The 27,819-nt window shown below is 37.8% G+C and overlaps 2 protein-coding genes across 2 annotated transcripts; both read right to left on the minus strand.

Annotated features, from left to right (window-relative positions):
- LOC128357103 (glutathione synthetase-like) lies at positions 1-9,041 on the minus strand. The gene is made up of 12 exons (XM_053317343.1): positions 8,907-9,041; positions 6,792-6,937; positions 6,458-6,533; positions 5,932-6,071; positions 5,717-5,833; positions 4,236-4,316; positions 2,257-2,334; positions 1,695-1,761; positions 1,335-1,529; positions 594-675; positions 241-430; positions 1-124 (listed from the first exon to the last, which is right to left on the minus strand). The coding sequence occupies exons 1-12, from the start codon at positions 9,039-9,041 to the stop codon at positions 1-3; spliced, it is 1,431 nt and encodes a 476-aa protein (XP_053173318.1).
- A 9,951-nt stretch (positions 9,042-18,992) lies between these two features.
- sars1 (seryl-tRNA synthetase 1) lies at positions 18,993-26,225 on the minus strand. The gene is made up of 11 exons (XM_053317852.1): positions 26,083-26,225; positions 24,967-25,037; positions 24,729-24,809; positions 24,423-24,581; positions 23,310-23,453; positions 22,852-23,007; positions 21,698-21,919; positions 21,464-21,593; positions 20,460-20,617; positions 20,216-20,345; positions 18,993-20,015 (listed from the first exon to the last, which is right to left on the minus strand). The coding sequence occupies exons 1-11, from the start codon at positions 26,216-26,218 to the stop codon at positions 19,849-19,851; spliced, it is 1,554 nt and encodes a 517-aa protein (XP_053173827.1). The 5' UTR covers positions 26,219-26,225; the 3' UTR covers positions 18,993-19,848.
- Between the last annotated feature and the right edge of the window lie 1,594 nt (positions 26,226-27,819).

Genomic DNA, 27,819 nt, shown 5'->3' on the forward strand with positions numbered 1-27,819 from the left:
TCAGATGACAAATGCACTGTCAAACGCAGTCACTCCACCAATTACCCCCCCATCATTGTTTTCACTGTTCTTAGTCCTCAAAGTGTAGCCGCAAACCTCATTGAGAACCATTTCTCCACCTTGCCTGTATAAAGACACACATTTCATATGATTATCAAGATGTCAGTGCCTTTTATATGATTTTTTTTCGGTGTGTCATTCATGCCTCATTGATGTTGTAAGTCTCTGTGTGTACTATACCTCACATAGGCTCCGAAAACCCCGATTTCATAACAAACAGAGGCGAGTGTGATTGGAAGCTGTTTCCTCAGCAGGATGTTTGGCTCTGTTCTGGGTCGGATCCTGTCCATTAGAATATAAGCAGCTCTCCTTTTATCAGTTTTAACCTCCTGCAGTACTCTGACAATATCATCTCCAAAATAATTGTTCCCTAAAGAATACAGATACAGTATGTGAGGTCATGTGTAGTGTTATTTTTTTTGCAATGATACCTGTGGGAATACCACCAAATGGACATCTTAAAGAACACCTAAGAGAATACCAGCTCACATCATGTGCTAGCTTTTTCTGGTGGTATGCTGATGTCACCTTACCTCCTCCTTCTCTCTGAGGCTTCAGGACAAACTTTTCCGGGTCCGCCAAAGCCATGGCCACTGTCCGGTCTCCTTCTGGACCCTGGAGCCCAAAGAAAGAAAAACTTGAAACTACTCTCTTTTTTTGGCAACATACCAGAGCCAGAACAGCTACAGCATTTCTTACTCTCATGTCTCATGTCAAACAGCATATTTGATTGATGTTCTATTTTTAAGAGTCTATAAAAAATACGCTGAACATAACATTGTAGCATTTTGTCTTTTCCTTCAATTTTTACCAAAGTCAAAAGTACCCTGTGAGGTTTCTGGACACTGCTGGCATTATGGAGCGATGTTTTTATGTTTTTCCTGTTTTTCCTGTTTTTCCTGTTTTGCAATACACATTTCTGCTGAAAAGTTCATCCTATTCCACAAATCAACAGTTGGTGGCAGTAATGTGCCATAAAATGTAAATACCTTTAAAAGAGGTTTTAAAGGTTAAAACTCTAAAACTTATTGCTACATCCAAAGCCAAGACATTTGAGATGCTGACTGTCATGAGTAATTGTCATCTCCTAAAAATGATGCTGAAGTGAATGGTGACATAATTCCTTCATCCTCACATCTCTTTGCAGTTTTTTTTAATGATGAAAATAGTGTTTCAATCATCGTCAGTCTTCGAGGATCAGTGCATTGTGGTAAGAAGCACCTATGACCTGTTTGTCTCTGCAAGAAAAAAATGTAACGCAGTCATTCTCTCACCATGTCTAGACTGTAGAGGCCAGCGAAAGTCGCTCTTATCTGCTCCACCACGTCGGGCTGGTCGGGGAAGAACTTCTCCAGAACTCCAGGTCTGGCGACCACCTGCTGGACCTTTTTGGTTCCAGCCAGTTGAGTGCCGACATCCGGACATTTCACAGCCAGAGAACGCTCCATCAGAAGCCGAGTCTCCCAACTCTACATATATACATGAATTCTGTGTTAGAAATGACTCATGTTTGCTTCATAGGGTGATAATATGTGAATGTTTCTGGCTTGTTTTGGCCCCAAGTTTCCAAAAAACAAGTTAATGTAGCTTCAAGGTAGCATAAGTATTAGGGAATATTCACATTCATATCTTACCTGTTCAGTGTAGTTGTTTGGCATGTAGCCAAAGCGATAGTACACAACAGCTACCTCCAACCCGTCTCTGTAGAGTAACAGTTTAACAGTGTTAAGACCTACCAGAAATGTCTTCAACACAATTAAAGGAACTGACATGTCCCTTGCTCTAAACAAACTAAGGGGCCAAACCAGTCACACAATAAAATGTGACGGTTCAAGAAATTGTTCCACGTTTTGAGAAATGCACTAAATCACTCTCTTATCACCTTATTTTAACACATACTGATTCCGTCACTTCTAAAGCTTACTAATTAACATGTTACATCTCAGCAAAGAAATAGTTACAGCAAAACAAAAGTTATAGTGTTTAGAATTTGGTTAAGCTAAGCTAACCATCTTCTGGTTTTGATTTCATATTTAACACACAGACATGAAAGTGGTGTCATCTTACAAACAGGCGTCAAACCATTCCTTTGATCAAGTTCTGAATATAATCAAATGCATGACATTCAACTACACAGCATGTGTAGTTTTAACTGTTTACGTGTTTCACAACTATAAAACTTAAATGCAAACTCACACAAATAGTTTTTTGTCACCATCAAGAGATCCTCCTCTGGACACCTCCTCAAACCTCCTGCGGATAACAGGAATATTCCTGCAACCACGAAGACACGAAGTTAATGTTAAAAATACATACATCATTCTGCACAATGAAACTTAAACATCCAACTGTAGGAACTATTTCTGAAAGATGCTTGCTCTACTTCACAGAATGGGAAACCACTTGAGATCTGAAACCTTCATATGTGTGATGCTGTGGTTAATGTTGTTGAGAGTGTTGCTGAAAGTACTGCTGTGTGATGTACAGTTTTTCACTTTGTCAGTTAGAGCCGTTGTTTACTGAAGATGCACCGGCATAAATTCTCAGAAAACAGGATCTTTGCATATTTGACCCAAGATTCATGCGTTCACTTACTTATTTGTGAGTTGTTTTCTCTATTTCTTCTTTTTTAAAACAGATTTTTCGCTTAGTACTTAGATAACCCCCCAATATTTTCTTTGTATTAAGTTGACACTGACAAGTATATTGTATCCATCATTCTTAACTTCATACTGAATAAAACAGAAACTTTACTTTTGATATACAACTTAATATATTATTCAATACACTAAAACAAATTAAAAAGGTGTGACCAAAAATACTGTTACTGTTGTAGTACAGCTAATGTGTAATAAGGTTTCTACACGTCTCCACTGGTAGTTTGGCTCACTCTTCTTGAGCAAATTTTGTTTTACACAACTTATGATGTGTGTCACAATGGTGGCTCCATCTGGTGGTGATACCCAAGAACAACTCCATGCTGGCAGGTAAAGTGATGAATCTTCAGGATTGTAACACCAAGTGTTATTTGATTAATCTGTTTCATCTGATTGTCAACATGCACTTTGGCAAAGTCCAGTCTTGCTTTTTTGTGTGGGGTCTTTCTGGGTCTTCTAACATCGAGCCCATTTTCATTCAGACAGTGACAGATGGTGTGACTTGACACTATTCTATCTTGAACTTGAAGATCACCTTGGACCTGTACTGAAATTTTCCTTGGTTTTTTCTTGACCATTCAAACAGTCCCTCTGTTCAATTCTGGGCCCATTTTCCTCTCATGACCACATCCAGAGATTTTGGCTGCATCTCCACGAGCCTTAAACTTCCTAATAATATCTGCAACTGTGCTCACAGGAACACGGTCTTTGGAGATGGTCTTGTGACCTTTTGCATGACCATGCTTAGCTATTACCTTTTTTTTAATGTCTTCAGATCACTGTCCAATTTTCCTTTTTTTTGTTCCATTGCAAACCAAATATAGACATGCATTGATAATAAAATACAATGTAACTTCAACACTGTTCAAAGCAAATTATTGTCACTTTAATAAAATGCAAGGGTACCGGTCATTTTGGCCATGTCTGTACTCTTTTGAGATTTTGTAATTTCCTCTTAGTGCTGAATAAAACTACCATAAGTAGATCATTCTGATATTGAAAAACATAAACTTATCATCATTTCTCATCCAATTCATCAAGTACATTGCTTTCTAATAATTCTCTAATTTGTTAAAAATGCTATTCTGGAAAGCCTATAATGAGAGAAGTATCTACCACAGTGCGGGGACTTTCTGTAAGATACTAACACATTTTTGGGAGGAGAAGAGACCTCTTCAACACATACTGATTCCACTTACAAGAATAAGTAATTGCGTTGTTGTTGCTGTTGTTGTTACTGTTATTATTATTATGTTATCTGGTGACAAGAGACACTGGAAGAAGATATTCATTCTTACTCACTGATAGGCAGGAGATAGCATAGTAGCCCTTGTAACTCAAACAGCATTTCTTGTGTACTTGTACTTTCTTGTGTACCAATAGGAACAGGACTGATTTGGACCCTGGCTAAGGCCACATTGACACTTGTGTTAGATTCTGGAATCTACCAGAACCAGTTAACAGAATAAGAAAGAAGTCATCATAGCCACACTTATCTTTAAAATATGTCATCCTTACCTTTTCCAAAGCTCTTTCTCAATGCAACGATGACTTAATTTGCTAATCTGGGATTCCTCAACCAGAAACATAATTACTGCCCTGCAGAAAGACCATCAGGTTTGTTAGTGGTTTGTCATTTATTATTGCATGATAAAGATAAAATACAGTTAAACAAAACATCTCTATCTATGTCTTAGGCAAAATAATAAAACAATAGCCCTAAAAGATAGGTTCACAATATTTCAAGTCTGTTAAAAAAACAATAGTAATGTGCCCTTATGAACACTGAAAAATATTGCTGTAATCATTCCTTCCATTCATGTAAGTGACAAAATCCGCAACTTATCTATTGTTTTAAGACAAATGACAAATTATGAACCTATCCTTCTTTATGTGATGGTAGCGTTCCCTCCCCACTCTACTTTAGCCACACCCTGCAATCATTGATTGTCAGCAGGTGAGGCTAATCACTTGTCAGTCCTTAAATGTAGCTGTGAGCAGTTAGCAGCAGGTTTTGCCTCACCCTGTTCTGACTCCACAGTTGTTTGAGGGATGCCGATGTCAACTAAGGTATGACTTGTTCTTGGCTTGTGTGTCATATAGTGGGCGCATGCATTGAGTGTGGTGTGTATGTGCCAGATCCTAGTTGGATAAACTGTACATGTAACTCGCAGGTAAGTTAATCTTTAAGTTGTATGGTTTTGTTTAATATTCTCAGTATAGTGGGCCTCTCTTTAGTGTTAATGCAGGTGGGCTGTCATATGCTTACAGGTGGTGGGTCACTGGGTGGAGGGTTTCCCCCCTGTCTGGGTTCTATGTGCATGCTTAAATCGCTGTGTCTTCTAATCGTGTGCCTTTTTTGTCTTGCAGTGTGTGACCTCTTCTTCTCGTACCTACTGGAGGTGGTGACCCCCCAATTTTAACCTGTCTGAAACTTAAATCTGTGTAAAAACTTAGAAATTCACATCTCTGCTCTCTTTTTTTTGTTTTTTTCTTATCTTCTCTGTACTAATAAAAGAACCTGTGACAGTCCCAGGGTGGTGTTGTTGCACTTGTTGTCAGGGTTTTCAACTGCCCTGGTCAAATTTAGTTAAAATCTAGAATAAATATTGCACCATATTTCTATAAACGTGTATTACAAGAAACAGAGCAAAATTGTAGTGTTGCATGTTTCTAATACTACATGTAATCAAGCAAAAACTGCAACTAATGGCTATGAGATCTCCTTGACTTCTAAACATTTTCTGTCACATACAGCAATGGTCCTCAAAGTGGGTATCTGGGGTCCTTACAGGATTTCCAAGGGGTCCCCAGCAAAAAGGGGAATTTTTATTCTAATTCCATGCATAAGTACATGACAATGTATGACTATTTCTGAAATAAAACATTACAGTACAAATCTTATCCGATCCCATGGTCTAACTTGAATCAGTATAGGGGTCCTAGGTTTGAGAACCATTGACATGCACTAGGTAGATCTCTACCATCGCTACACTTACTTCTGTTGTCCATAGAGCTCCCAGGCTTTGGCAAGGGCAGCACTCATTGCAGCAGTCCTGTTGGTATCCTGGATACGCTTGCTCTCTTCCACAAGACCGACTGACTGCAGTACATGCCTGACAAATAAGAGGAGCACACCAGACCTTTTGATTACCGTACCACTTCTTTGGTTAAACTTCTAACCAATGAATTAAAACCAAATGTCCTCAGATACCTGTGCACCATAGGCAGACGGTCAGTTACTCCAAAACCACCAGAAGCAATAGTGTTGATCTCTACTTGCTTCAGGGAAGGTGTTCCATCTTCCTTCTGGTCCACCATATAGTCAGACCGGGTCATACCCAACACAATGGACTAGGAGTAAGATGTCAAAAGTTACATTTCGCACTTGCCCATATTCCACTGTGACAATCCTTCCAACACCTACCAAGCCTTTTACATTTAATGTTTCATGTCTGCTACTATGGTGTTTATTTTGCCTCAATCCCACATACATTTTCCCACATACATTGACCTTTTGTGAAAGATTAACATCTCCAGTAGGAACCAGTAGGCTTGAGGCTGAGAGCCACAGACAAGGTATGGAAGTCAGTAAGTATTGAGACATGAACTACCACATTTTTATAGTTTTGGATTAGTTGACAATAAGAAATGACACCAGCCTTAACCTTTAAGAGTTCAAATACAGTTTCAAAGCCAGGTAATCTACACTTTTAACACTGTATTATCAAGTTTCTTACCTGTGTCTGTCCTTCCTGCTGCACTTGTCTGTATATGCTAAATAACTTTGCTGCAAAGTCATCTGCCTGGATTGTACTGTGATGTGGGAGGAGACAATCACAAACGTTAGACTTCTGCAATGAAGGACTGCACTTTTAAATATCATCTGTTATACATCTGAAGTTGTAAAGACTAAACATTTTTTTCATTTCATGCAAATTGTGGCTGGTAAAAGTAGCATAATTAATTGTCAAAATCAACTCTCTACATAATCTAGAGGCACACAGTCGTTTTATTTATGTTTGTTTGTGTTGTGGCTGTAGGATTCAACAACATATTCTAATTCATGTCAACCTTGCAAGAGCCTCTTCCAGAAAGTCTGGGTCCCAGCTGACCTTGTCCACCAGGGTATTGAAGTGAGTTTGCACTGCCAGAGCCTGGAGGAGGGCGGCTTCGGGCACAGGAGTGGGGAAGAGTGTGAACGGAGCGTAGGTTACGACCTGAAGAAAGATGACACAAATGTAGAAGATACAGGTTTGATTAGTACATTCATTAATCAAGATATGTTTTTCAGTTCAACATGACGAGTTACACAGTGGTATACTGTTTGAGGTATTAGTTTAAGGTTTATTATTTTATGTTGATGAGATTTTGCCTCAAAGGTACTTTTGCAGGTATTTTTGCAGACACTAGTACATCACACCCATGCTGTTGCTGAACTGAAAAGAGATCAAATCATAATACATGGAGCAGCTAACTACACTCATATCTTTTTCTGCCTAGTGGTGCTTTGACTAAAATAAGCTTCAGTTTCTCTGAACACAGCTACCTCTTTAGAAAAAAAAGAAAAAAAGAAATATTGGCTGTAACTAAAAACACCACAATTAATTATGTATATATATATATATATATAATGTGTGTATATATATGTATATGTATACAGTATCTCACAAAAGTCAGTACACCCCTCACATTTTTGAACTGAAACTTTGATACAATTTAACAGTAAATCTATAAGCTATACAAGCTTACACTTATATCAAAGTTTATTTCTAGTGTTGTCCCATGAAAAGATATAATAAAATATTTAAGGGGTGTACTCACTTTTGTGATACTGTACATATATATATATATATATACATATATATGGTATGGCAGGATATGTGGTGTGAGAATGCAGGAGATCAAGGACAGTTTGGGAGCAGAGTATGATAGTGGCTAGCTGGGGTTGTGTTCTGCCTCTCTTTGTATACAATATTCCCTTGGGTAGAATTCTTGTAACAGAAGTTTCTCTGAAGAAAAGCACTGACGCCAGAATGATGAATCTTTCTCCAGCATGGAGAAGGACACACAGTCGTTCAACAACCAGTTTCAGCTTTTATACTGTACCTCCCAGTGGAAGTTTGAATAAGACAACAAATGATGTTGTAAAGTAATAAAAGACAGAAACTCTTCATAGACTACTGATATCATGTGCTGACCCCTTACTTGGTCAACAGATGGTCAGTTTTGCTTTTATTGTAACAAAAGGCCTGAGGCTTAGATGTTTATAGTTGTTATGGCTCACCTGACACAATGAGTCCCTCATGACACAAAAAATCCCTCACAGAGTGCAAATCAGTGTCTCTTCTATACAGAATTAAAGAACTTCTTTTCCATTGGTCACAAGGCTGTGAATTGTCCTCTTAGGCACGAGCAGCACACGGTATAGATATAGTATCTACAACATTAACAGTCAAAAAAATCTCTAAAATAGAGATCATACCTCATAGGTTAATAATAATGATAATAAACTTTATTTATATATTTCTTCACAGTGTTACACAGTGCTTTAGAGAAGAAATAAAACCAAACAAGGCAGATAAAAGTATAGCAACAAGGAACACAGAGGTAATGACAGAGGCACAGAAGAATAGTTCATGGTGAATAAAATAATAAAATGTTTTGTAATTTTGTTTGATTGTAACCATCAATCACACTTGAATCTCTCTGTAAAGCACTTTGGTCTACATCTGTTTTACTGCTTTATAAATAAATTGACTTGACTTTACATGACAGTTAAATATATTACATATAAGAAGCAGCAGCAGTGTGAATGAACAGTAATAGTCTGTTATAATAGGAACTACTCCCCTCAGATACAGTGGGTGCTATAAAACAGGTGTGTACACTCTGAGAGTATTTGTGAATGAATGTATATTAGAAGATACATTATTTATAGAGAAGGCACGGCATGATAACCAATGTAAATACAATATGAAACAAAGCAAACATACCTGACTTAGACCATGTCTTAGTAGTATCTATAGAAAGATAGTATCTATCCATGGCCCAGTTTACTAATGTAAATATTAGAATATAGATGAGCAGGTGTAGGGATGTGCAGTTACTACTCTTTAAATCCACCTCTTTTGGAAATTATTTAGAATTCATTAAAAAATACGGCAAAATCGTTGTGGTTGCCCCTACCTCTGATGAATTGGGGGTCTCGTGTGTCCGCATTACAACCCCATGTTGAAAAGCAGTCTCTTTTGCATCCTCCACTAAATCGTTTAGTCTGTCAGGGTTTGAGATGAGCTGCTGGAGAAACTCTCGTGTTGCCATCGCTGTGGGTGTAGAGGCAAAAGGCAGTAACCTGTGAGGAAAGAAAAACAATGTGGCTGTATTATTTGACTCATAAATTAAATTAATAATAAATCATCCAATTTGCATTTTCATTTTCTCCTTCAAGACTGCACATGTTATGCCATAATCAAAAAGAAAACAAAGAGGCTATTTGGTTTTCGTGGTCTGTCCCGCAAAATAGTAACCTGGGTAAACCCATGCTCTCATTCCAGCGTGATTCTACTTTGCTCAGAAAGTAAGCATGGCCACCAAGACTAAATCTTCGCTTGAGATAGGGGACCAATCACAGATGGACAATGGAGGCGGGCTACCCATCTAATACGGTAGGGGGCGGTATGCACATTTGATATGGACGCATCAAAATATCCCTAGCTCTTTATCACATCTCCAGCATGTGTCCATTGTCTTTAGTTTTACTTTTACTAGTTTAACTTCTATTGATAGTTATGTAGAAGTTGAGACTGCGCTTCATGTGAATGTAAGGCAAGGCAAGGCAAGGCAGTTTTATTTATATAGCGCATTTCATACACAATGGCAACTCAATGTGCTTTACATAAAACAGAAACATTAAAAAATACAATTAACCCCCCCCCCCCCACCCCCCATAATAAAAACAAAGTACAGAAAAATAGAAAGACATACATAAAATGCTAGAATTGAGCATTAAATATAAGATTGCAGCATAAAATTATAAATTAGCTTTAAAATCATTAAAAGGACATAGAGTGCAAATGAAAGATTAAAATGTAAAGTGCTTTAAAGGAGCTCAATCATAAGCACAGGAGAAGAGAAATGTTTTTAACCTGGATTTAAAAGTGTTCACAGTTGGGGTTGATTTCAGTTCTGCTGGTAGTTTGTTCCAGTTGTTTATGCACAGAAGCTTAAGGTTCTACCAAAAGACTCATCTGGGAAGCCCCAAACTCATTCTTAACCCTGCCAATCACGGTGGCTGATTCAGGAAGCCAGGCTGAATGACTCAATTCATAAAATGTTGATGTCCCAAACTGTAGAATTGTTCACGAAGAGTACCTGGATGCCTCATACAACCTAGTTTAAAATGTTCATACAATTTCTAATTTATAAGAATATCCACAAGTCTAAGGTAGGCAGACTATGTTTATTCTTAATATCCATCAATAATCTGTAAACCTGAACCTTGACCTATCTTCTCCAAAAGAGAGATTGTTGCTGCATTTGATACAATTGACATCACATCCTATTACAGAGATTGGAATATGTAATTGGTATTAAAGGAACTGCATTAAGCTGGTTTAAGTCCTATTTATCAGTTTCAGTTTATATAGATTCATGATCAATCCTCCATGCAACACGGAGGTTCTAGGCTTCCACCAATACTATTCCTCTAGGTAATATTATTGGGTAACACTCCATCAGTCTTCTTTGTTATGTAGATGATACCCAATTATAATTATCAATGAAGCCAGATGAAACCAATCACTAATCTCCAAGCATGTCCTAAGAACATAAAGTAAGGGTATGCACAGCCTGTCTCAAAACATGCACACATTTGTTCCTTTTAGACTAGATTATCGTAGTCCCTTGTTATCAGGCTGCCCTAACAAGTTTTTGAAGACTCTAGTACTGAATGCAGCTGCACGTAAAAAAATAAATAAATATAAAAAAATATATTTTTCCCATTTTAGCTTCTGCACAATGGCTTCATGTAAAATCCAAAACAGAATATAAAAATCTTTCTCCTTACTTACAAAGCCCTTAATGATCAGACTCCATCATATCTTGAAGAAGGCTTACTTTGTCATAGAGACATAGAAAGTTGAATTGCAGGCAGGGTCTTCAACTATCAGACTCCTCTCTCAGTCCAGGAGGTAGACTTCCTGTCTTACAACTTGGACCAGCCCAGCCCAGTTAGATTACTTTCTCTCTCTCTCTCTCTCTCTCTCTCTCTCTCTCTCTCTCTCTCTCTCATCATGTGGGAAGAGAAATGTCAGCTGAGACAAAGTACTATCTATCTATCTATCGAAAAGGAAAATGTAAGAATTTGATTTGACTGAATTCATATCTTCAATTTTATTTTAATGTTTAAGTGTTTAAGATTAAAAGTTATTTAACTCTCATCTCAATTTGTAAAATGGAGCTTAGAACACCATCATAATATAGTGTCTTTCAATGTTTCTAATCTTAAAACGTGAATATTAAGACAATTTACAGGATATCAGATCTCGGTTTGCAAAAGGTAGCAAAAAAACTTTGACCTCAGTTTATAGAATACAGCAAAGAACTTCTGAACTTAGTTTACGAAATACAGCAAAAAAAACTTTGACCTCAGTTTACAGAATGCAGCAAAGAACTTCTGAACTTAGTTTACGAAATACAGCAAAAAAAACTTTGACCTCAGTTTACAGAATGCAGCAAAGAACTTCTGAACTTAGTTTACACAATGCAGCAAAAAAAACTTCTGACCTCAGTTTACAGAATGCAGCAAAGAACTTCTGACCTTAGTTTACACAATGCAGCAAAAAAAGCTATATACAAATTTTATAATTGTATAATATAATAATCCCCCAATGGAATGTTTGTGGTCAAAATATAATGAATAATTTAGTTAATTTATTAATTTCTAGATTTTAGAAGGTAGCATCTACATCAGCCATTAGATCTGTAAAAGGCACTTCTACATTCAACCATGGTAGTATGTATGTATGTATGTATGTATGTATGTATGTATGTATGTATGTATGTATGTATGTATGTATGTATGTATGTATGTATGTATGTATGTATGTATGTATGTATGTATATTGGTGGTTGAGCATTAAACCAGTGAGACCCTGATTCTTCACCAGCTGGCAATAGAGAACACTCAAATAGAAATAGAAACTACAGAAATATAAATGATGCAACATATAAAGTAGTTACACCACACTGATTATCCAAGGAGCTACATTGTAGGTAGTATAGTATAATTATATTTGTAGTATAATTACATCATGCAAATCATAGATTAGCTCAATACAGCTACATTTACAATCCATTCAGCAGCTTTTTCAACCAATCACGTTTATCAGAATGATGGTAATATAAAACATTTAGATAGTCAGCATGGTCAACTGAAAAAATGAAAAAGTGAAACTAAAAGAATGAATTGGCTCTGGATTGTGTACGTACTGACTTGGTTCAGGTTTGCTTTCAGTATTATATAGAAAGTATTGTAAATATGTTCAAATGAAATGAAAAAGATAAGAGAATGCATTTTTGTCATTCAACTCAGTAATACTTTAATTATATTATAAAGCTGTTGACACTACATTAAGTTTGAATCATCCAGATAATACCTGAATAATGTATACTGCAGAAAACACAGTAGCATCTGTACTACTGTGCTTGTAGGTTACCGGCCTAATGTATACAGTACACATGATAAATATCTCAAATTACCTTTTCTGAGTCCTTGGATATTTTATTGGATGCTGTTGACTTTATATTAAATGGTGACTGTATTCTTTTAAAGTCAAAAACACATATACTCGCCTACTTCCTTTCCAACAAGAACCACAATGATGATGATGTGCAATGTGTGAAACAGTGCCTTCCTGTAAAAGCAGTGTCTGCCAGAAATCACTTCTACAGTGTTTTATGATGCCCATTGCTGTGGCAATCACAGTCTATGGTCTTAAAGCATGCTGTAGTGCAAGTAATCACAGTAAATTAGTTATATATTATAGTAAAGTACATCATAAATGCAATATATTGTATTGTTACCATAAATAAAGTATACCATTGGCAACAAAACAGTGCATCATTATAATTCATTCAAGCTATTTCATTACATTGTAGAAATGTATTATAATTTATTATTAGGGTTCAAATCTCTAAAGGGAAGATTCTACTAAGTTTGTAGCACTTAATTAGGGTTCAAACCCCAAAGTGTACAACCCTATTAAATTTAGGCTGGTTTATTATTATAAGCTGCCTAGCACCAAGTGGTGCAAAGACCTTATTGTATTTGAAGGAATTCTTATTGTAATTTTATTTTACAAAATAAGATTCAAATGCACTTTCTTTTTTTTTTTTTTTTTTTTTGCTAGGGGTACTCGAAAACTCACAAAACTTTGCATATGCTGCCCACAATAACATTTCCAAGTCAAAGCCCCCACCAATAAATTTGACATAGATGTATGAAATTTACCAAGCAGATGTAAAATCTCCTGACCTAAAAAAAATGAAAAGTGTGGAATATGAATATGAAAGTACGTGGCCTACTTGACCCACAGTAAATGTTTCATTAATTGCCACGTGTACTATTTAGAGTTGATTTAACCGTGTTAATATTATCAAACTTGTGTTCAGGGCATTGAAAAGAGATTGCTTACATGGATAATACTGTTTTCATAGTCATTCGAAAAGATACAGCTGCTTTCCCTCATATCTATTCAGAAAGGGGCTATAATCTCTTTTTCTAGGGAGTCTCATTTGATGATGTTTGATCACTGAGTTATTTAGAGGTATGTATTTTTGGAAATATGGTCTAGAGATAAAAGTATTTCAAGTTACATATGCACAGAAAGTTGCATACATCAAATCAGTACTGTGATGTTGATCCAATTGCAATATATCATAATATAGTTAAATATACAGTTGTGTACAGTATTGAATTATGATGGAACGCAATCTATAAGTCAGTGTTGAAATATAAGATGTTAGAAATTTTAATGCTGATTTGCTTTTTAAAATCAAAACATGAAACAGTGATTGAACCTTGATCCACAACTATCTGTAGATTTACCTCCAGCACATGTAGAATTCTCTCAGCTTGTAAGAAGCCAATGAAAAATGGTCATTTAGGGCGGATCATCAGGTTGATAGATATGCTCTGAGATAGAAAAGATACCTCTCACATTATTCCCTAGCACATTTAATACACTCTACATTGCTGCCATTATAATTCCCTTTTTAAATGTCATTATTTACTTTGTACTGTATTATTTAACACAAGGTGACAATTGGCTTTGAGTTTAGTGTGAACCCGACTGATACCCAGCCAAACCCTGCAGTGTGACACACAGATGTCTCAAACAAACATTTAAAAATGATCTCAGGACACAAATAGTGTAAATGCATCTTACCTTAGTAAATACAGTGCAACCGCTTAACCAGAGTGAATCAACTACTCGGTGCCTTTCAAATGGATGGGTTTGAAATCTTTTGGGGTCATTTAGAAACTGAAAGGTCTAACTTATCTCTCGTTTGTCAGACATCCTTTGTGCCTTCAGCTTCATTTATACATTTTATTGAGGGGCGTTAAAGATGATGAATCTTTAAAAGACATATAGACTCACTGATAAGACGCACAACTGACCTCCACTTTAATCAGTGCTCAGTCATATATATACATGATGCTGCTGAGCCAGGGTGAAACTGCTTTTAGTGCATTATAAAAGGATGGGTGTGAAGTCCTTTGGGTTCATTTAGAAACTGAAAGGAAACTAATCTTATCTCTGTCACATACATTTCATGACTCATTAAAGGGTGTTTATTGAAGGGCATTTCTGTTTAACAGAAGGGGGGGCCTTACATTTAGGCTGTTGTAATACATTTTTAGAACTTTAAAGACATGTAGACTCATTGAGAAGACACACAACTGACCTCTTTAATCAATGCTCATCCTATATACCTTTATGTTAGCAAGTACATACCAATACCTCAATAGTGTAATGAACAGCATAATGAGTGACTGTGACATCAAACAACAACTATAATTCCTTTTTTAAAATGTCTTTATTTACTTTGCACCTTTTTTTAGTGTATTTAGGTCTTGACGGCAAACGCAGGGTGAAAATTGGCTTTGCGTTTCTTGTGAACTAAACTAATACCAAGCTAATCCCTACAATATGATCAGGGTTCCTACACATTTGGAATTACAAAATTCCATACTTTTCCATACCCTAATTTCCAGACTTCTCAGCATTTTTTTTTCAGAGAATATTTGACATCTGAGTAAATATATCAGTGTATCATATTTCACATCATATTTAATTATTCTTAATAGGGGATTGTAGCCAAGTACCATAATGGCATGCAAATAAAAACTGAGGTGAGTTCAATGCATTGAATTTTATTTTAACAGTTCAATGCTTACAACTTTTTTTGTGTCACTCGAGTTTCTGAAAATAAAACTGTTTAACACACTCACTCTGTCACACACACACACACACACACACACACACACACACACACACACACACACTCATGTGATGCAGTAACAAGACGTCAGTGTTTTTTTCCATTAATGTGGCTCAGAATCACCTTCTCCCCCAGGTTGGCGATGTCAAACGACTTCACACAAAGTTTGCATCTAGCTCTGTTTGTGAATTGCAGACCTGCCAACCTTGGCAAAATATTTTGAGTACCACTTGTGTCATGTGGCTTCCTTTGCAGACATTTGCAACTCCATTGCTTTGCACACAGTGCCTTAGCTGTGCTGACAGCCACAAGTTAACTGCATTGCATTATCACAATACTTATTTAATTAAAATTGAGTGATTTTATGAGTCATCCACACATTGATCTCATCAAGGTAAGGCTATAGCCTTACTTAGATGTAGGGGCTGTAGTAAGGCTATAACCTTACTTAGAGATAGACTGATCAGTTGTTGTGATTTCATAAGTCATCCACACATAGATCTTATCAAGGTAAGGCTATAGCCACTCATAATAATGGTCATAGTGGGTGTAGTAGTATGAAAGAGAATTTTGTATGCTTATTTTAGCCAAATAACAATTTCCACACCATCCTGGCCTAAGCATTTGATAGAAATGTTTCCCACAGACCCACACATGTTGAGTTAGGCTGCCATATCCATCATCATTTGGAATAAACAACAGAGGGTTGTCAGTACAGTTCTTTGCGCTACATTTGGTATAGGTTAAGCCTTCTGTTAATCTTGCCATGAACGGTGAGTCCATCAGGCAAGCAGTTCGAGGGGTTGTGTGACTGAATCTACATGTTGCTCGAACATTACATTCACTGTGACCTAAAGGAAAAGAGGAATTTATGCATTGCCTCTTGAAACAAACACTACCCACAGGGTGCCATGTTGGGTTAATCTCCATCAGTTCAGCAACTTTTATATTCCATTTTGTACATACATTTTAGCCCCGCTAAAGTTTGGCAGAGTTATATTTAACACTGAGGAATCAAGTTCATCTGATATGTCGAGGACAAACACAGTGGCCATCTGTTTTGGGTTATCCGCTTCAGTAATACGGAAGTTATCAACAAATGTCAGTGTCATGGCTATCATAACACCGAACACCTCTGAAGTGTTTAAAGGCCATGGAACTACGGGTACAACACCTTCAGAGGAGTGGGGAGCATAGGCACATACATAACAACTGGTCTTAATTCCTGCTTTTTTCACAAAGAGTTGGACCGTTTGATACCATATGTTTGTTTCATAAGCTGTTTTGGTGTTGTTATCTAGTGATATGGAACAGGATTCACGCGTCAGGGTATTATTGTCGTTGTCATCCTGTTTGTTGATTTTAGCTTCCCACCATAGAATTGGACCTACGATTATGATTATTATTAATGCTAAACAACATGTGGTACCTCTAATACCGCACAAGCCTGGGAGTCTAAATGGATGGTGGTGCTCCATTTTTCAAATGTTGTGTAACAATAAGATTTACTAATAGGTTAGCAAAGAGATTAAAACTGCTAATTTGGCAAAACCTTGGATATATTAATATTAATGAATGATGAATTGAATTAATTCTACAATTACAAAGTCAATTGTACACAGCTACCAACATAAAGGTTGAACACAATACAATACAAACAACACAAAATCTTCAAGTGTGTGGACCTTTTCACTTTTACCAATTCTTTCTTCTTGGTCTGTAGTTTGGACATCTTCCAACTTGCATGGAGAACTTCAGCTGCATAAACAGTCTGTGCAGTGTGTTTTTCTACTCGTTGAGCATGTATGTGGATTGTGGATTTCACTGGAGCAACCTTAAACGGTGATAGGCTCACGCCTAAGGTTGTGTTGAGTCAACGCTGCCTGGGAGACTATGTTTCTCGGCTGGCCTGGGAACGCCTCGGGATCCCCCAGGAAGAGCTGGACGAAGTGGCTGGGGAGAGGGAAGTCTGGGCTTCCCTACTTATGCTGCTGCCCCCGCGACCTGACCCCGGATAAAGCGGAAGAAGACGATATGGTACGGTTTCAGTTGTGTGTCTGAACCAGTGTTCACAGGTACATCAGCCCTTTCTGGTGCTAATGGAACTTTTCTGTAGTGACTGACATGGATCCAGGTTGCCCTTTCAGCGATTTTGATGGCGGTGTATGTCACAAGCAACACCTAGAACAGGCCAAGCCACCTGGGAGCATGCCAAGACTTCCTTCGGAGGTCCTTGACCACCACAAAGTCCCCTGGTCTCAGTTGGTGTAGTGGTCCTATGGCAAGCTTGGGAAGAGCTGCTGCTACTGTGTTTCTGATTTTGGAAAGGTTAGAGGAGAGGTTAACACAATATCTCAAAATAGCATTCTCACAAAGGTCTGTGGATGGAAGTGGCTGCCTTGGAGGAGAGATTCCTAAAGGAGGAGGAACAGCAAACAGAATTTCAAAGGGACTGAGTCCTGTTCTCGTTCTTCTCCTCATTCTCATGTACATCAGTGCCAGTGGGAGAGCCCGTGTCCAAGTTCATTTGGTATCTGCACAAATCTTTGCCAATTTGTTTTTTAGTGTGCCATTTTCTCTTTCCACTGCGCCCCCACTTGCTGGATGATAAGCACAGTGATTTCTCAAATCTATACCAAGACTTAGTTGGTGGATTGCTTGGTTCACAAAATGTGATCCATTACCACTGGACAGTCTTTTTGGGATTCCCCATCTAGGGATGATTTCTGTTAACAAAGCTTTTGTGACCGCACTAGCATCTTGTCTGTGTTGTAAGAATGAAAGAAAGCTAGCAGGCAAGCTACTTCAGAGGAACGGTGTTTACTTCTCACGGAGTCAGAACAAGTGCAGCGTATAGCCAGAAAGCATGAGTTACGTTTAGTGACACTGCCACCTACTGGCAGGATATATGTATGCAGGCACACACGTATGTACCACAGTCTGTTTGTTGGGAACGCGTGCACCCATTTTGACCACATATCTACCATAACAAGTGCATGTTTCTTTTCTTGTGATGGGCTATGATGCAAAGATGTATCATTTACAAGTACATAGATGTCATAGTGCATTGCAAATGATTGGTTGTCAAGTCTTTTGGGGTCATTCATTTAGAAACTGAAAGGTCTAACTTATCTCTCGTTTATCAGTTATCCTCTGTGCTTTTAGCTTCATTGATACATTTTATTGAGGGGCGTTTCCCTATTAAGATATCTTTAAAACATATAGACTCACTGATAAAACACAACTGACCTCCACATTGATCAATGCTCAATCATATATATACCTTTATATTAGCAAGTACATACACACAAAACCTCAGTGCTGTAATGAACAACATTATGATTGACTGTGACGTCAAGCAACAGTGGCTGAAAATGATGATGGCGGTTAAAGGCAACCATTATAACTCCTTTTTAAAATGTCATTATTTACTTTGCACTTTTTTTTTAGTGTATTTAGGTCTTGACGGCAAACGCAAGCTGAAAATGTACTTTGCGTTTCTTGTGAACTCAAGTAATACCAAACTAATCCCTACAATATGATGCAAAGATGTATCATTTACAAGTACATAAATGTCGACTCAGTGCGTTACAAATGATTGGTTGTCAAGTCTTTTGGGGTCATTTAGAAACTGAAAGGTCTAACTTATCTCTCGTTTATCAGATCTACATTGTGCTTCTAGTATTGTCGATACATTTTTTATTGGAAGTCTTTGCCCTTCAAAGGTGTCTCATAAAAGTCTCATTTGAAAAGACACAGACACAGAACTTCCATATCAACTGTATTTAATATTCCTTTACAGTGACTTCCACTTGAATCAATGCGCAATCATATATATACCTTTTATATTAGCAAGTACATACAGACAATGCCTGAATCATAACATACTGCAATGAACAGCTTTATGATCGACTGTGACGTGAAGCAACAACGGTTGAAAATGATGATGATGATGATAAAAGGCAACATGAGGGTAAAACTTATAGCCTAAAACAGACAGACTTAAAATACCTGATCACTTTTACAAGCTGGATTTTTGAATTCGAATAATTACATGTAGTTTAAAGCCATTTCAGACATTAACAGAGTTCTACAGAAGAGATCTAGATGTGGTTTTGTTCTTGAAGAAACGATGAATGAAAGAGTTCACTTAGATCAGTTATACAAAATACATCAGAAGCCCCGCTTTTGGATGATTAGTACAGATTACGGTGTTTCAGTTGCACTGAACACCAGTCACGGAAACTACCAACTGCTGTGAAGCCAGACGGAAGCTATTGATTCATATATTATATTACATTATCTGTTCGTTTTAGGCTCAGTGTTGCTGCGGATGTGAAAGAGTGACAGACGGACAGGTGGAGAGTCTCTGGCTGTTGGTGGCTGCACAGAGCGATCCCTTTTGTTTTATGTGAATGAGGAGGAGGAGGAACTGCTGAGATGATCGACACTGTCCAATCAAGATAGACGCAGATGGAATAGAGCCTTCACTATAATCACTTTTTAAGTTTTGTTTGCCCAGCTTCTAACTATCTATCATTAACTAGCCGACCGTTGCGTGAGGCTCTGTTCCATAAGTTTCTATCTGTGAGTTCGGTGAAGCGACACTGTTGTACGCCGGCGTTTATGAGTCGTTGACGGACATGCTCTCCATGGAGTTGGGCAGGTTCTGATCTCCTCCTCCTCCCTGCTTCTTCTTCTTCCCCCCTCCTTCCTGCTGTTTCTTGGATTTCTTGGACATCTCCTGGTCGATTGGGGCTGGCTTGACAAACTTGATGATCTCAGACATATCTGGAGGATACGAAGCAGGGGGATGAAAATATATGAATTTAAATAAAGAAATCCAAAAAAACACAAAAAGGTGCAACATATGAATTTAAACCTGCAATGTCAAAGTTTTGCATTTAAACAAATTCAGTCAATGCTGATTCTGTTGACTTGAATGGGGATACAATGATTTAATGTGCAGCTAGAGCTATATGGTGGCTCACCTGGAGGCATGAACGGCCTGAGCTTCTCTGGAACAATGATGCCTTCTTCGGTCTGGTAATTCTCCAGGATGGCGCACATCACGCGTGTGGTGGCGCACATGGTTGCGTTTAACATGTGCACATACTCTGCCTGTGTAGCAACCAGGAAGAGTGTGTTCAGCAATTATTACGAGCAATACTTTTTAATAAAGGTAACGTAAGCTGTTTGAAGAAGAAGAAGAAGAAGTGTGTTCCAGCCGCTCACCTTGTCCATCATCTTTTTGGTCTGTCCGTAGCGGATGCGGAGGCGTCTGGCCTGGTAGTCGGTACAGTTTGAGCAGGAGACCAGCTCTCTGTAAGCAGCGGAGCCGGGGAACCAGGCCTCCAGGTCCAGCTTCTTACTGGCTGCGTAGTTGAGGGCGCCTACGATAACGTGACGATAAAGTAACTGGTTAGCTGATGTTACTACCAACTCTAACCACAACAGGTGTTTTTGTAGTGAGGTTAAAACAGACCACAGGTGTTGTTAGCAATCTGTTTAAGAACACTTTAAAATCACATTGACATATACATATATATACTTGGAATGGGACAATATGAACTTTTTTGGTGAGCTAAAGACAAAGTAGCCACTGTGGCGAACTTAAAGTTAAAATCACTATTGTAGCATTGACTTTTTTCCAAAGTACATACTGAATTTTAAACTCCTAACTCCAAACTAAACTCCATCACTCATCCATTTACTATCATGTTAAGACAGAAAAGAGGCAAAGCCAACATTTTTGTTTGAAAGGGTTCAGTAGAATTGATCAATTAGTGTAATAAATCAATTGTGAAAATCATGCTCAATTGATTATTTTCTATTGATCTGCTATTTTTTGTTGGTTTTTGTGACAGCAGAGACTTTTTCAGAAACCTTTTCCAGGTGATCAGTTACCTCTTTATGATTTTTACCCACTAAAATATCTTCAAATGTCTTCAAATGTCCCGCTCCTCAGACAGCACTTCTGAATGATGCAGGAAGTACTGAGGTTAATATTGATAACTGTTGACACATCAAACACACTACTACTGCTCCAGCTTGTATATACCATTTATTCATACTGCAAACAAGCACTAGTTGCCTGTACTAGAATATTGGATGGGAATTAGGTTTGTTATTAGACATTTAGAGACTTTCTGATTTATTTTCTTCTGGAAGCTTTCAGTTTAAAGGGCGGAAGTGTGAATTTAAGTTTCTGTTCATTAGCAAGTGTGCGTCAGACCTACCAGACACAATGTTGACTATGCGATAAGGAATGCCAAGAGACTGGTAGAACTCCTCTGCTGTTCCGATCATCTCATCAAACATCTCCCAGGATTTGCCGTCGTGTGGAGAAGCGTAGACGAACTGCTCAATCTGAAGAGGAAAGAACATTTATATATTTTGTTGTGGTTGAAATTCAGCTTGGAATTCGTTTTAATAATTGAAAGGTCATTTAAAAACACCACTTTCACAATTACCTTCTCAAACTGGTGCACCCTGAAGATGCCGCGGGTGTCTCTGCCGTGGGAGCCCACTTCCTGTCTGAAGCAGGTGGAGAAGCCGGCGAAGCGGATGGGCAGGTCCTCGGGTTTCAGCCACTCCTCTCTCAGGAAGGCGGCGATGGGCTGCTCGGAGGTGGCGATGAGGTACTTCTCATCCACGGAGTTGTCGTCTGACTTCTCGCTGCCTTTGCCGATGACCTGAGATATTAAAACAGAGAGATTTAGGAGAGAAAAAAAGGAACAATGGACGGACAGGGTTTGGATGCTTGTTGCAAACCTGGAAAAGTGGTAGAATTTTGAAAAATGATTGATGATGATTTTCAAGGCTGGGAAAAGTTTGTGAGTGGGGGGAAAACAGTGTGAATTATGACCTGTTATTCTATAAAACCACAAGATAGAAAAAAAATAATGAAAACATTTTTTTTTTATTGGTGATAGAAATAAGGATATGTTAAGAGAGACATGCACAGACTAGACAAAAATGAAGCCATAAAAACCAGATAATCATGTATTATAATGTGAAATATGATTTACGGTCATGTTTAAATGTCAAATAGAACTGGTCCACGAGGTTGACGCTCACACTTGTCAGAGTGAGGCGAGCTGTTGCCGTGTCACCATCATCAGACATCAGACTTACATTCTGGATCTAAAAATGACACACTAACACCTACAAATGTGCCGGTATCTGACTGTCATGGTGTGATTATTGTGGCTCATCATGGCCACAGATGTAAGAGCTACACAAACAGGTAGCTTTGCTCTGTGGTCATGCTGTGGTTGCTCTGCTTCTGTTTGATTAGCACAAATGCTCCCTCTACTGGTGAATACAAGAGAAACTCAATAATTCAAACTTAAACTGTGCTAAAGTTTTTAAATTAGAGTTAATTAATTACAAAACACATCTAATTATTTCAGTCTTAATGTGTACAAATATTCTTTGAGATTACTGTGGTTAATTTTGCATCATATGACTTATTTCATTCACCGATTTTGGCTTTGGAGCAACACTTGTTGGGACTCCATAAATTTGAACTCCAGCAGGACTAGAGAGGCCTAGAGTACTATACATTTATATTAAAGCTTGGTGCCAATGACAATGATCAACTATGATTAAAAATCTTCTGTACCTTGTACAGCTCGTCATCAAACTGGCTGAGCTGGGCGACTTCCTGCATGACCTCTTTCCTCATGAAGAATGGTGTGTAGAGCATGGTGTACTTCTTGCTATGTAGAATCCTTAAGGCATAATTGATCAAGGCCTGCTCCAGGAACACCAGCGGCCCCTGAAGACAACACAAGAGACAGAGAGAGAAAACAACTTAACAGCTGGTTTCTTCTATCTGCAGATCAGAAAGCGGAACGTCAGGTTCTTTGTTGGGTGGGTCTATGAGATTAAATGTGTCACTTTGGTGGGGGAAAAAAAATGCTATGAGGAGAAAGAATGTTGGCCTGTGTGTGCTTGTCAGCGGTTATTTCCTTTCCTTCATGTACTCTGTGTGTGTGTGTGTGTGTGTGTGTGTGTGTGTGTGTGTGTGTGTGTGTGTGTGTCATATATATATATATATATATATATATATATACTCACCTTCAAAAAGTAACCTCTGCTCCCGGCCACAACGGCTCCCTTCTCTCCTTCAAAGCCATCAATCATGACTACCAGGTCAACATGGGAGTACTTCTTCTGGACGGTGCAGTCGCCCCAAGTACGCTCCACTTTATTGTCTGCATCCTGTTTGATATGATGACATAAATCATATTGTTATATAGCAAGCATTTAGCATCTCTATGAATTACAAGTTTGTTGAAAAAAGGCTATAAGAAGAAGTTAGTTGTATTTTACTGAACAAAAATAACAATAATAATAATAATAATAATAATAATAATAATAATAATAATAATAATAGGGTTAGGGTTATGAAAATAGTTCAATTCCTTCACAGTAAGGAAGCACTCTCTCTCTTCTTCTGTACAGAATTAAAGAACTTATTTTCCATGTGTAAATTGTCATATTCAGCATACCATAACCACAACATAATACACCATAACCACAACATAATACACCATAACCACAACATAATACAAGACTTAAAAGACTTGTGGAATTGAACTTAGTTGATCAAGTTAAATTGGATTAATTTGCATGCATTAATTGTGTCAATCAGTTAAATCAGAGAATTACATGTAGAAGAGACTACATAACAGAAAAAGAAAAAACATATACATATATATTAAAATTGAATTAAGAAAAATAATCAAATAAGTAAAATGTTGCCAATATAACATTAAAAAAATAAATCTATGCATATCAGACAACATATATCTGTGATAGGTTGGTCAGCTGAGCTCTGACCAGTCGAGCTCTACTTCAAAGTAACCACAATAATATTGTTATTGTTTCATGTAAGATTTAATTAGCTGGATTTAAATAAGATCAGCAGCAATGTAGACAGATAATGGAAGGATGTTTAATTGAATGAATGTAAAACTAGGGGGCGCCATCACAAAACCAAAGAATTTAAACTATAAATTTCACTCTTTTGGTTTCAGATAATCACATCAAGTTCAATCTTAGTGCAGTGTGAAGAAACATCAGTAATTTTAAGGGTCGGGCACTCACAAATGACAAAAGCCACTTCAAATGTCTTTAAATCCAATCTGTAAATTTATCTTGTACTTTTACTGTAAAAACAACACCCACCTCATCATTGCTGATGGGCACAGACGGGTGCAGGAGGTTGCCGATCTCCCTCAGGTACTCGAAACGCTCTGCCTCCAGCTTTAACCTCTCACTGTCAGTTTTCTCCACCGCCTCATCCACCATCAAACGCACCTTCTTGATCTGGGTAACTGTCAGGGCCTAATGAAGCAGAGAAGAGGAAACATCGTCAAATCAAACCAAATAAAGAAATGAAGCAATTTGTGGGATTTAAGTTATGTTGGGTTTTATACCAATTTGTTTAATGACATGTAAAAATGCAGACACATAGGCGGGGATAAGTCATACCGATAGTGTATCAGCTGTTAGGGACTCCAGGCTCTGTGCTTCTTCAGGTACAGAGTCTTCATCCCCGACTGGTTCCTTCTTCTGCATTCACAACATGAGGAGTTAAAGAAAGAAAACAGAGTTTAAAACTGCTACACACTTCTCAAGTATCTCCATTTAAAACAATATCTAATGGACACATACTAGACACCTCCTCTCTCTTTCATTTTACACTTCACTCATGTTATGTTCTTTGTACCTTCATTTTCTCCCCAATGCTCTTGCTGCAGAGGTTCTTTGCTTTGTTGAGGTTGTCTGCAGTGAAGCGGCCTGTTGGGAGGTATATGACAGTCAGTGCATCATGGAATTATGTGTGTGTGTGTGTTTGTGTTTGTGTGTGTTTGTTTGTGCTGCAGGAGCAGGTCAAGTAACCTGCTGATAGGTGTGTTATCAGGAGCAATTCACCCTCACACAGCCAAATATAATGATCAAGATGCAAACAAACTGTTACTGTCACTTAAATAGTAACAGCAATAAACTGACAGAAGCTGTGGCATCCTTGAGCTGGATCATAATAATACAGTCAGTAGCTAAACTGTAGGGCGAGGTTCAGTTGACATGGTGCTGACTGAGATTGCATCAGATAGCACGTTATTGACCGGCAACGCTAAGCTAACCCAGCATTAGCCGGCATCTCGTATTAAAAATGTCCTTAAAATAATGGAAATGTGTAGCAATAAACAGCTCAGAATGACCCAATAGAAGGTTAGTGTCAGTTAATTGCGGTTAACTCTTTCAAGGATAACCATATGGCTCATTTTGATATCGTTGAATTGAGCTAGCTTTGCTAACATTAGCCCCAATTGCGTGAGCATCAAACCAAACTCCATTCAAACCTGGAGATACAATTTATGTCAAACTTAATTTAAGTCATTCGCTTCTGGTCAAAGGTAAATTGTTGTATGCCTTGTTTAAACAGTGTCCACTTGTGTGTTCGGCATGGATAAAATGGTAAAACGTGAATGAATAGTTAACTTTCTGAAATGCTTTATACACCACTGCAGTGTGGTGGCCGTCAACATACTGCGGCGGCAGTGCGCTGTCATTTTAAAGGTAATTCATGATAAATGTGCATTTCGTATGTGTTGTTTTTGCATTTGAAGAAGCCGAATGGATGAACAAGTCCCCAAAATGTGTCATATATTTCAATCTCGCAGTAAGGCTTTAACAGTTTGTTGTTTTACCAAACTAACATTAAAAATGCCCAGATTTGTGATGGAGTTTGAAGCGTTAGCTGCTCTCCACCGGCGAATACACGCTGACGTGACGCTAACATTAGCTACAGCGACAGTAACATGAACCGAAAGGAGCTTACATTTTCTCCATTCTGAATCTGCGGCCACCAGTTTATCAACGAGTGAGACATCTTTAAACCGCTTCCTCTGAGTCTCACGGGCGATCTCTGGGTCGCCACCTTTATCGGTCCGAAACAGGTCCAAGTCGAGCACCATCTTTCCACGCTGCCTGTAGAAGAATGACTGAGCTCACAGTGATGACGCCTCCCGGATGCCAGGTCGTGCCAGAATTAAGCCGCACAGCTACTTGATTAAATGTCATTTTTTAAAGTGTACAATTCATGAACCAATCCCATTCACACACACAAATTAAAATTCAATTGAATGTAATGTATTCAGATAAGGTTGATGTGTCACTAAATATATTTTTAGACACAAAATATCAGAGGATTTCTTACAGCCTGGCAACCCACAGCATCAGCAAGACTGTTCAGCACCAGAGGTTATGAAGTGTTATATAATGCATTTGACAGTGATGGAAGAAGTCTACAGATCCTTTACTAAACTAGAAGTACCAATGTTAAAGTACTCAACAACAAGTAAAAGTCCTGCTGTAAAAGTACATAAGTATTATGAGTGATGTAGTATGCAGTATTACAGTAAAAGTACTGCAGTATTATGAGTAATGTAGGAGGTGGAGCTAGTTTACACTACTTTATGTACACTTAGCTAGTTTAGTCCAGTGGTTCCCAACCTAGGGGTGGGACCCCTCCAAAGGGTCAGCAGATACACAAATGTGTTTTCAGTTTTTGGACTTTTTTCTATAATCTTCCCAAAAAAAATCATGTGAGAAGTTTGTAGGGAAATAAATAAATCAATGTCACATTCTTTAAAGCTTGTGTGAATTATAACATGTGTTTTTTGTTTTTATCTTTCTTTTCTTTCCACCTGGCTCCCTGCTTTATCCTTCATATGGGCGCTTCATGAGGGTGCTAGAATGTGTTTGCTGCCTGTGTTCCTTGTTGCCCATATGCTTACCTGCTGCCTCACACGTGTTGCCGCTTGCCTGTAGGAGACTAAAAGGAAATCAGTGGTAATTGTAGATGAGTGTTTATTGGCAGGTAGTAAGTGTGTGTGTGTGTCTGTGTGTGTGTGTGTGTGTGAACTGTATAAGCTGTAGAACTGAATTGAGTATGGAAAATCACTATTTTTTGGAGCAGATGTCTATGAGCTGAACTCATAGACATCTGAAATGTGAGCTGACTACACACTGCTTTTTGACGTTAAAAGACAAAAAGGTTGGAAACCACTGGTTTCATCTTTAACAATGTGTTGTATTTTAAAAGCTTGTTATATTATCCATTGTATCAAATCTTCATCTGAAAAGTAACTAAAGCTGTCAAATAAATGTGGAGTAGAAAGTCATTTTAATTTTGCTTTATTAGATGATTGGATATAAAAAAATCCATACTTTCACACAAATACAATACGTGTGTGTACATGTATAAATAGCCTATAAGCATGTCTTTAAATATTCATGGATATACTGCTCAATATGCACTTTAAGGCAAACATTCTCATGGATAACTAATTTGTGAGATTAATAGTTTATTTATGCACAGTGTGTATATTACAAATGATATTTTCATACAGTTTTACATAAAATGAACAGAAAATATTATACTACATTTAATACTTAAAATTGTGTAAGATTAAGATAGCTTTATTGATCATTACATACATTACTGGACATTTTTTTTTAACAAATCCTTCCTGTACACACACAATACATATCATAGGTCATAGTGCTCAGTGGC

This window comes from Scomber japonicus, chromosome 4, assembly GCF_027409825.1.
Source record: "Scomber japonicus isolate fScoJap1 chromosome 4, fScoJap1.pri, whole genome shotgun sequence".
Classification (NCBI taxonomy): domain Eukaryota; kingdom Metazoa; phylum Chordata; class Actinopteri; order Scombriformes; family Scombridae; genus Scomber; species Scomber japonicus.